General features: G+C 40.1%; 1 protein-coding gene across 1 annotated transcript; it reads left to right on the top strand.

Moving 5' to 3' along the window:
• The first annotated feature begins 9,276 nt into the window (after positions 1-9,276).
• LOC148876796 (F-box protein AUF2-like) lies at positions 9,277-10,698 on the top strand. The gene has a single exon (XM_088950899.1). It carries the CDS (start codon positions 9,540-9,542, stop codon positions 10,578-10,580), a length of 1,041 nt encoding a protein of 346 aa, XP_088807025.1. The 5' UTR covers positions 9,277-9,539; the 3' UTR covers positions 10,581-10,698.
• Positions 10,699-11,230: the final 532 nt, after the last annotated feature.

Genomic DNA, 11,230 nt, shown 5'->3' with positions numbered 1-11,230 from the left:
CGACAAGAGATGACCTCTCCCTCGGCTGCAAGGTGTAGTGCTGCACTCTTGACTTTAAGGAGAGTATAGTTGGTTCTCTCAATTGGCGGGATCCTGGAACGCTGACCAACCTATAACTTCGGGAGGGGGACTAACTCCTCGAGTGTGGTGACTTGCTTTTTCGCCTCGATGATTTGCTCTTTTTTCTCTTCTACTTATTGTTGCTCGTTCTTTCTTCTTCTCTCTTTCTCTTTTCACTTTGTTGGTTATCTATCTTCTGGTTTATTTCCTCTTCTGTGCTAATGAACTGATCGGCCAGCCTGAGGAACTCGGTGATGTTCTTCGTCTTGTTTGCTACAACATGCCATTTGAGTTCCTTGTGGCTAATTCCTTTCTGAGTTGTGGTAAGGCTTACCGCTAGATCAATGTTTGGTATCTGCAAGCAAGTCTCATTGAAGTGCTTGATGTAGCTCTGAATTGATTATCCTTCCCTCTGCACCACGTTCAGAAGGCTCTCCTGTGATTTCGGGCACTTCTTATTGGTGATGAAATGGGCCATAAACATGTCTGCGAACTACACCCAATTTCAGATAGAACTTGGCGTGAGGTTCCAATACCAGGTCCGAACTACGCCTCTGAATGTGGTGGAGAAAGCCACTCACATGCAAGCTTCTTCGGCACTAGCAAGATGCATCTGGGGTTGGAAAGCGTCTACATGATAATTGGGGTCGAAGGACCCATCATACTTGTCTAGTGGTGGTACCTTGAAATCTTTCGGCGTTGGGGCCGCTAGGAGCTCGAGAGACAAGGGGGATGGTCAGCTCAACAAAGCGGGTGTTGTTCTCGCGGCCACCGAGCTTACCTCTTTTCTTTCTCTGCTTCGATCTACTAGGTGGTTGGGCTTTGCGAGCGGGTTGTTCCTTGCTAAGGAACGGCAAGTCTTGCGACGTCATTGCTGTTGCTTCTTTGCTGGTGTTGCATTTGTATTGCCAGCATCATTGTTGTCAGGTATCTCAATTTTGCTTCGAATGATGGGGCGAGGTGGACCGGGGGTTCTTCTCGTCGCTTCTTCTTCATTGCATGACTGGTGCTAGCTGTCACGGGGTACCGAGGGGTCTCCTCTCGAGCTCGCGCCTCGAGCCCCAAGCTGGCGATCTACGTTGTCCTAATGTGGGAGCTACCGACTATGCCTCTTGGGCTGGCAGGGTTCGGGCCTATCCTTCGAGTTCCCCCTTTCGGAGGCTGGGAGAGTATGTCGTTCATCTACTATGCCCCATGGTGGGGTTTGTCTCGAGGGAGGGATCGATACCTATGAAGTTCTCTCACCATGGGGAGGAGACTGGCGGGCATTCTGATGAGCTCGGTGCTGGTTCTGGTTCTGAGCCTATCTTTAATGTTGACCTGCTAGCTAGTTCGGCTATAGCGTTGGAAACTTCTGCTGGTAAAAGTAATATTGTTGAAACTGCTGAAACTGGTGAATCTGTTGCATCTGGATTTGTATCGTCTGGATGCTTTGAACGAGGTCGTTAAACTGGGAATGCCCGACCCCAGGGGGAAACACAGAGGGCTCCGAGAACGTGGTATTCACTTTGGGGAACGAGACATTTACCTGTTGCGTGGTGTGCGGTAGGGACAGTGATGGGACCTTCGAGACTGTCAAGGGAATAGTGAACTGACCTATGGTCACCAAGGGACCTTGGGGAATAGTCGTTTGCTGCTCTTGCCCCCCAATAACGTTCATGTCGCTCTTTCTGGTATTGTTGGAAGATGCCATTGAGGTTAAGACTGTGATTGAGATTGAGACTAGGATTGGGATGACCTTTCGATCGTTTCCCATAGATGGTGCACAATCTAGAAGCTCCTAGCTGTAGAGCAGCTTGGATGCCTGTATCCAAGTAGGCTGCCTAAACTATAAGGAAAAGGAGGTATCAGAGAGCCCAGGGTGGCTAACCCGGCTTAAGTTAGTAATAGCATATGCGAGTTGAGAGTTTGAGAATAAGGAGAGCTGGAATGCACTAAATCGCGCGTACTTGGGCCCTGGAGGGATTGATGCCTTTATATAGTTGAGTTGCCATGGGTCTCACGAAATGACTCCAGGATCCTCGACTTCTGTAAATGAGATCCGTTTCCGCTTTAGATGGAGAATAACATACCAGTCAATGAAGTCTATCGTTACCCTCTGATCCGGGCAGGGAGAGGATAAGGCCTACCGTTACGCGACGTGATCTTGGGAGATTTGGAGTTCGCTAAGAAGCTTCTAAAGTTGATTATGTGTCACTTCGATACCTGGGCATTGAAATGGCTTTGGTGCCGAGGTGGTTCTGTGCCGAGGTGCCCGAGTTGTCATCCTGCTAGCAGGTCGTGTCCACGTGACCTTTACTTATTAGGTCGAGCCAAATCACCCCTCACCAAGTTTCATTGCGGAATTAACATGATCTAATTAACTCATTGATCTCAAAAGGCTTGCCATCTTTGGATATATACGTGATTGCAAAAGAAAAGTGTTGAATGATGGTTTTGGTCCTCCTCCATGTAGCCTAATCTATGTAGGGTAGGCATTTCGAGCATCAACCCAACTCGATGAAGGGTCCGGTTTGGAGATGGAATTGTGTGGTCATTTTGAATTTCTGATTCTTGTGGCTATGGCTCAATGTCCAAGAGCTACAACATAATCTACATTGATGAATAGGAGGTAGGGTAGGAGTAAAGCATGTGTCACATGTTACAGTTATAACAATCTGAACTATTGGAGGTTTTGGGAGATGTTTCAAATACAGTTTTGGGAAAAAATTGGAAATAGGGGTTTTTCATCAGTGGGTTTTATTTTGAAAATTTGATAAATAGTGAAGGGTAAATTCGATATTTCTTTTTTCGTTAATATTTATTGACATGTTAATTATTAGAAAAATTAAAAGTAATTGAAGACAATATGTAAACGATACAGGATGGACTTACAACCATGCTGACTAGTGATTGTGGTGACTGGTGAGTTCACATCTTTTATGACTACAATAGTGATTCCCAAATATCACTTGAATGTTTTGAATTTAAGGCAATCACTGGTGACTGGTGAGTTCATATTATTGGAAGCAAATGTTTTCTTATTGGCTTAATCTTGGGCCCATAGATGTTGTGTAAACTTTCCAAGTGGGCCACCCAACTTGCATCTATGATGTTAGTGGATTGGGGTGATAAAGTAGTAAATTTGCAATGACCCGAGCCTATCAGATTAGGGTGCATTTAGCTTTAATTGAATTTTGCGTTGTGTTCAATTAAATGTGAAACCGTGTTAAATGTGACCCATTGACATTGCATTGAAATATTTATATGTACATATAGATTTGGTTGAGTATGGGTGGATATGGCATGAATTAGGTAGGGTACATACTGAAGGGATGAGAAATCCATCGAATGGATGACCAAACCATGCAAGAAGGTAGGGCGAAATTTAAAAAACTTCTTTCTCTTCCATCCGGGAATCGTATTCCCTAATTTAGAAAATTACATTTTCAAGGTTCGTTCTTAAATCCAAAACCAGACCAAATCTGAAACCAAAAGAGAAATGAGAGATATACTTAATACAAAGTAACAGTAACTCCCAACGCAAGTGTCCATGCCCAAAGAGAAGACCAAAACCCGCTTTCACTAAAGATGACACAGTGTGTAGTGAAGTAGGACCAACATGATGGTTCTTCAGCAAGAACCCAAATTCTTCAATTAGAATTGAGCAAGGGTTGGTAAGCACCACTTCAGATTGCTTATTCTACCAAGAAACAATATCAAGAACTCATATTGATCGGATCCACAAGTGGAGATCGAACTGGGTAGGGGTGGCAAGAACTGGGGAAGAATTCTGCAATTTGTTGTTGTGAAAATCTAAGGAATTCACCCCTATTTATAGCCTTCTTGGATCAGCCTCCTAATCTAATTAGGAGAGAATTTTCTAATCCAAATCTTATATTTGGATCTTGACTCTTAAATGGATAAGATTTATCTTATCATTCAACTAATCATAGTCAGTTTAAAACTGAATTCGCCCCCTTTTAATTAACTAACTTAAGCCTAGTTTGAATTGGGCCTCAGGCACATTAAGCTTATGTGCTCAGTTACTCTTTAACCTGTTGCCAGTTGGCTCTCTTTGTATGACGTGGGACCCTAACATTGATCTACACATCACCCACATGGGTTCAACCCAACCTTTGTTACAAGGGCTAGCCAAATTCACTATAAGAGATAGTGAACCCCTGAGTCCATCACCATAGGCTTTTAATGAGCCCAACATTTACATTAAATGGTTCTTGGATCCAGCCACCTTATGAAAACCCAAGAACTATAGGCAGATGCAAGATTATCCCATCAAGTATTACCCTCAATGTTCTTACATTTAACCTCTTAGCCCATAATGATCAAACACTACCCGACAAGAGAGAACTTGTCCCTCGGCTGCAAGGTACAGTATTGCACTCTTTACTTACATGTATCCCGGGAATTAAAACATTTTGCAAACATTTTGAAATCATATGTATGTATGTATGCATGTATGTATATCTCTATATAAATATATTTTATAAAAACAAATTTCAATGTTTGAAATCAACTATTGACAGATTAGGTTTCCATCAGAGAGAGTGCATTACCTGATCATTCCATTAGAGAGAGTGAATCACCCACTCAGGTGAATTCTTAGACTGCCCCAACATACCCAACTTTTGACCCCCTCTAAGGATCTCACTGTTTAGCATATCAAAGGCAACCCAATCTGACACTTAGTGCAGTACTATAGTCGAGTCTAGGGGTCAAGTGTAACATTTCAGTTTTGCCCATTTATCTCCAAAGTCCAAGGCAATACTAGAATTTGGTCTGGTTTAGGGTTTCAAGAAAATCCACACTGCATGTACTTCAGGTATCACCCTAACAGTTAAAACAAGTCACCACAACCAACTTAGCGGCACATCAGTGTCAGCCTTATCAAGATAAATCTCCCCAGATCCATCTAACGGATGTAATAATCTAAACTAACACGAGTCTCATAAGTGTCCAGTTTAAGAGTATTACACAAAAACACACCACAATGACATGAATCAATTATGTACTTTATTCATTTACAGTAAATGTCAAAAGATATATTAATCTAATTGGAGCTAAGGGCATAACTATCTAACACATACCCCTCTTGTATAATCTCTCTTTAAACTACTTTAACCTAGTCCATAAATGCTCTGTTGAGAGAGAGATAGAGAGAGAGAGAGAGCTTAAAGATAGAATCTAATAAATAATTAACCAACCCTTACCCCGCAATACATACAAGAACTCTGAAACCTAATCCAATTAAGGCTTTCAGAAATCACAATCTTTTTTGATAGTGTTTTTTTCTTTATTATTAAAATAAAATAATAAATATATACAATAGTAAACGTACAAAACTTGATTCAATTAGATGCATGTTGATATCACCTTGGTACTATAATAGGTTTCACTTTGAATTATTGTCTCTACTTTAATAATCATAACTTAGCATACTAATGTCACCTTACTACTAAATTGAATCCTATCATATTTGAATTGGATGATCTTACTTTGGCTAGCTAGATTGGATTGGATTTTTTATCCAATCCATTTGTAGCCCTACACAAAAGTCCTTGCTTTAGATATGAAATAGAGCATGGTGGAAAGAAATATTTAGTTTCAAACCACTTTTCAAAGTGACATGAGTTAGGAAACAAAACCTGGCTCTGTTACGTACTTTTCATTTTTTCACTCAGATACCACAAACTACTCTTAGAAGAAAGAGCAAATCCAGCTTTCTAAGGCTCAGCTTGGAAGGAGTACAAATACAAATATTTAGAGTGCAAAACCTTGTATTTTATATTATTTTGTATGTATTTGCATTGTACAGATTTGTATTTGTGCTTTTTCCAAGTTGAGCGTAAAATCCAAATGCCCCTTAGTATTTTGCAAAAAAGAAAAGCCTCTTAATAAGGAAAGTCTTGTTTATAAAAGAAGAAAAAAAAAAAACAATACAGAAATTCATTTTGAAATTGCTTATGTTAGAGAATATCAATCTATTCAAGGACATCACCTAAGCTTTTAGGTTGAATGGTTCTTTAAGATGGTATTAGAGCCACTTTGACCAAACGATGTAGTGTTCGGCTCTCATTAACCCCATTATAATTAATTAAGTTTTAGCATAAGGTATGAGTGGGCGTGTGCTTGTTCACACTTCAAGGCCAATGAGTTTTTGTGTGAGGGGGCGTGTTAGAGAATATCAACCTATTTAAGGACCTCACCTAACAACTTAACCTTTTAGGTTGAATGTTTCTTTAAGAAATTGAAAAATTAATGAGGATTGTTTTTTAGACAAAAGTAATCATGATTCTAGAATTTAGAGAAGCTAGTTTCTATTAAAAGATTTTTGTGTTTTAATAATATTTTGAGAAGCCATACCATCAGACTTCTTAATATTACTGTTCAATTATTAAAATAACTTGTCTAATGATTTGAAATTTTCAATAACAAGCCAAGTTCAAAATCATGGACCAATCTTTTTAGAGTAATTTGAGAAGCCATACCATCAGACTTCTTAATATTACTGTTCAATTATTAAAATAACTTGTCTAATGATTTGAAATTTTCAATAACAAGCCAAGTTCAAAATCATGGATTAATCTTTTTAGAGTATTTTGTTGATTTAGATACCAAATATTATTGTAAATTGATGTGATAACGAGTATTTAAAAGTTTTATTTATTTATTTATTTTTGTGCTTCAAATCCATTCTGGATCTCCTACCCAGAAGAACCCTGCTCAGACCTATACCCACAAGATACTACAGCTGCATATTCAGAACGTCTCCCATATTTGCATGTTTACCATTCATTGTAAGATGTTCCCCATGTACAGCTATAGTATTATGTGGATATGTTTTATGGGTAAGAGATCTGAACAACTTCAAAAACTCTTTCAGTATCATGTTTTTCCTACGTCATAGATTTTCCCTTTTTCTAAGCCCGTTGCAACAATTCATTTCATCAAATCCTTTCTCGATGCAAGGAAAGACCAACTATAAGGTCAATGGACAGTAAATGTAAATTTAACAGTAACATCAAAAGCACACAGTATATTCCTGCAATCAGCTACAACGGTGCAAGACACTTTCTTTTAAGGCTCCCTTTGTGGTGCAAATATAAATATGTAAGACTCAGTTTGGAAAGATTACAAATACAATTATGTACTGTATAAATATATATATATATATAATAATACAAATACAAGGATTTGCATTGTATATATTTGCATTTGAACTCATTCCAAACTGAGACCCAGCAAAGTGCAAAATTCCTTTTTTTTATGTACTTGCAATGTATATATTTCTATATGTATTCTTTCCAAGCAGAGCCTAAGGAATTTAACAGGAGCAAAAAAAAAATATTTTGCATTTCCTTCAATAATAAGTTTCCAGAAATTGTTCAACTTAAAAGCTAAAATCTTATGTTATTAGGTGAGGTTTCTAAGTAGACTTTTTTCTCTGATACTCAGGCTTATTAGACTTGAAGCATGGACAAAAATAAGCTCACTATTTTGTGCTGAAATTTAATTAATTATAAAAGAAATCATGAATACCATTTCAAAGAAACTTAAACTTAAAAGATTAAACCCTTAAGTGAAGTTCTGAATAGGTTTTTATTTTGAGTTTTCATATTAAGAATGGTTTGGTCATGGGAGAGCTTTGAATGTGGAGTTGAATTCTACAAGGTTAGAATATAAATTTTATTTATATTGTGCAAACTTAATTTGCAAGAATGCATTAGACTAATAGCTTGGGCTTTACCAAGTCTATTGATATAAAGAAGCTTCCTGTGAAGGAGAAACCAAGCGTTCAAGAGCTTAATTTCTCATCAATAACCAAGCATCTGCAATAGGTTTTATTGATTTTTCTTGTAACTTATGGCTTCCATCCAGACTTTTCTGATCCATGTGCTACTCGGGTTCTGAGGATCAATATAATAGACACCCAGATCATTGTCAATTATTACTTATTAGATTGGGTTTATTGAATTATCAACTTGGCTCGGTTGCTGGCCTCAAAAAAAAAAAAAAAAAAAAAGAAAAGAAAAAAACACTTGATTCGGTTGCTCTAACAAATTCTATTCCTTGCCAGTTGCCATATATGCAACAGTCACAGATCAATCACAAAATGGTAAAGTTGAGAGATTTTTGGTTCGTTTTCCCCCATTTGCCCAGTTAAAGTACGTAGTTTGATCAGAACTGGTGTGTTAGGTTTGAAGTTAAATTCTTAACATATATCTTCCTCTCTTGTGAAAGTTTTCTTTTTCTGTACGAAAAAATACGAATAAGAGTTTTGATTTCCACTGCAGATTTATAAATATTTAAAATGTCAAAAACCCCAATTTTATTCATCGACGCCTCTGATCCTTGGCCGAACCGTCATTCTCCCTTTATTTTTATGACGTAATGTAAGGTTATATTCAAATCTCCTTCCCATTAAAAAAGAAGAGAGAGAACTCAAAATTTATATTTGGTACAGCGTAGAGCGTCAGCAATGGTCCCTGGACCGGAGCCTGCTTCATGATGTTACAGGGATTTTCTTTTTCCTGTACCCTCTCAATCAATCCTAGTCCTTGATGACCCAGCCTACAGCTGCCATATGTCAAAATCATAGACCCCAAGAGAAATAAAAAGTTGAAATAGTTAGGTAGTGCCATACAGTTGTAAACATTGCTCGTGCAGTGGTGGCCACTGGCCACAGAATGGGGACGACTGACAGATATCCACAACCAAAGCAACGTGGCTTACAGTTGCAGATAAGCAATAATCCACAATCTTTTATATTGAGATATAAATTTATTATGATCCAAAATTATTTGACTTCTTATCAAACACCTCTTCTTGGGAAATGAAAATTAATAATGTCATCAAAATAATTTAGACCTCCAAGTCTAAAACTAAAGGAGGGCCCATAAGTGACAGCTCCCAACTTGTCATTCGTCATTGCTGGGCTTCCCCTCTTTTTAAAAGAACTGAAAGATGGCCTACAAAACCATTGGATTGGACTCTTTTTTCGGACTATTCACCACCTATACAAAAGATTCCAATCTCAGAGTCCTTAAAGCTGGGGCTACAGAATCCCGGTCTATTCTTTCATACCAAGTCAAGAGGGTCCGATCCTTTTTTTTTTTTTGGTCTTTTGGGGGCAATTCGCAGTGGCAGTGGCAGTGGATCTCTTCCACCATTTCGGTTGGTTGGGCAGCCCCGGTTACCGACCAGGACCAGGCCCAGCTCTAGTCTATAGGGTATAGCCTATGGAATGAAGCCGGCATTCGAGAAAGGGAGCCCAAGTCAACGGTCAAAACCCCGCCTTGTTTCTTGTTTTAAAGTTGACGTCCCACTCCCACCATCTTTCCTGTTTTTAAAAGGGATAAGAAGACTGCACTCCAAAATCAAAATTACAAGGCTAACAATTAATCCCACTCCACCACACAAACTAAACCGCTCAATTTCAGCTACTCTATCATCTCTCTGCCAAATCAAGAAGAAAAGAGATGCATCTTCTGACCTCAGAAACCGATGTCTTCGATCGCATCCCCGACCCCATCGTTCTTCTCGTCTTCAACCACTTATCCGACATCAAATCCTTAATCCGCTGCCGAGCCGTGTCGAAGCGCTTCAACTCCCTCGTCCTGCAGGCCGACAACCTAGTGGTGAAGGTTGATCGCGTCATCTCCAACGAAACTGGAGAGTGGAGCTTCCTACTACACCTCCTCAGGTCTATACTCCAGTCCTTGCAAGACTTGATATCCCTGAGACGACTTCCAATCCAGCCCCGAAACAGAAACTCTCCCACCGAAATCCTTCGCGGATTCGAGAGTATCAGACGGCTTGAGATCGAACTTCCGGCTGGAGATCTCCGTTTGGAGAAGGATGCGGCTGTGAGATGGAGGGCGGAGTTCGGGAAAACATTGAAGAGCTGCGTAATTTTTGCGGTCTGGACCATCGGAGAAGCGACTGACGATGGGGGAGGCAACGGAGGAGACGGGGATGACATGGACTTCAACGGTGAAGACGGAGGGGGAGGACTGAAGTTGAGAGTGGTGTGGACGATTAGCGCTCTGATTGCGGCTTCGGCGAGACATTATTTGTTGAGAGATGTGATCAGAGAGCACAGAGAGATGGAAAGCTTGGTATTGAAGGACAGAGAAGAGGAGGGGACGATGGTGATGGATAAGGAGGGGCTGAGGGAGTTCAGGGAAGCTGCAGTGGAGGAGGAGGAGGAGCAGGAGGCGAATCAAGTCAATAATAGGACGGTGGGGTGGAAGAATAGGACGACGGTACCAGCGGTGCGGATGAGGATGATGCACGAGCCACGGCTGGATCTTCCGGGCGGCGTAAGGATGAAGGGTGCGACACTGGTGGTGGTGAGTCCCGCAGCCGCACAAGGCCAAGGGACGGAGACAGCAGACGACTCGGCCAAAGAGTCAGAGGAGCAGAAGTTGGCGTTGAATGCGTTTAGAGGGATGTTTGGGGAGGCAGCCAAAGCATTGGTCAAAAGTCGGAGTTACCTGCTTGAGATGAACTCGTTCTAGAAATCTAGAGAGGAGGAATTAATCCTGCTTCCTACGTGTAATGTATCTATCATATCATGTATGTATTATGTATCATACTATCATATCATGTATGCACGGGGTGGCTTTTCAATTTTCACTCTACTGTAACTGTTACCATTAATTCGTGTAAAACATGAATTGTGTGTGAGTTTATCTTCGTCACACGGCCCACCGTGTATTGGCAACATGCATCTCTTATGAATAATAATAACATACAACTACGACTCTACGGGAGATACGGGAGATGGAGATGTTTCCCATCCCATGTTCATGTACGAGAGATGGAGATGTTCCCCGGTTCAAACCTGTGAGATAGGTGTGAGGAGCAAAATCACTCGAATTGTGGATTTATTTGAAGTTTGAGAAAAGGTTTATTCAAAGATATCAAATTCAAGAGATAAAAGGGAGGGATGGACTCAATAGTCAATAGAGCCTGTCAGCAAAAGATTTCACATTTAAATAAGAAGCTAGTAGGACTTGAATTCAGTTGGTGGGAGGCTTTATCTATTATGGTTTGGTGCAAAATCTCAGAGTCATAGACTCAATGTCCTGATTCTTGAGGGATTAAGTTTTAATTTGGTAAATGAACAAATGGGAACTAGGGTGTAGGTAAGCAATCCAACAACCTC

This window comes from Nelumbo lutea, chromosome 1, assembly GCF_056320005.1.
Source record: "Nelumbo lutea isolate HS-2025 chromosome 1, American lotus-T2T, whole genome shotgun sequence".
Taxonomy (NCBI): Eukaryota; Viridiplantae; Streptophyta; class Magnoliopsida; order Proteales; family Nelumbonaceae; genus Nelumbo; species Nelumbo lutea.
The sequence above is the reverse complement of the archived record's forward strand: the minus strand, read 5'-3'. Positions and strand labels throughout refer to the sequence as shown.

What these genes read in the sequence shown, in the direction of transcription:
- LOC148876796 (XM_088950899.1), top strand. Translation starts at nt 9,540, where the DNA reads ATGCATCTTCTGACCTCAGAAACCGATGTCTTCGATCGCATCCCCGAC.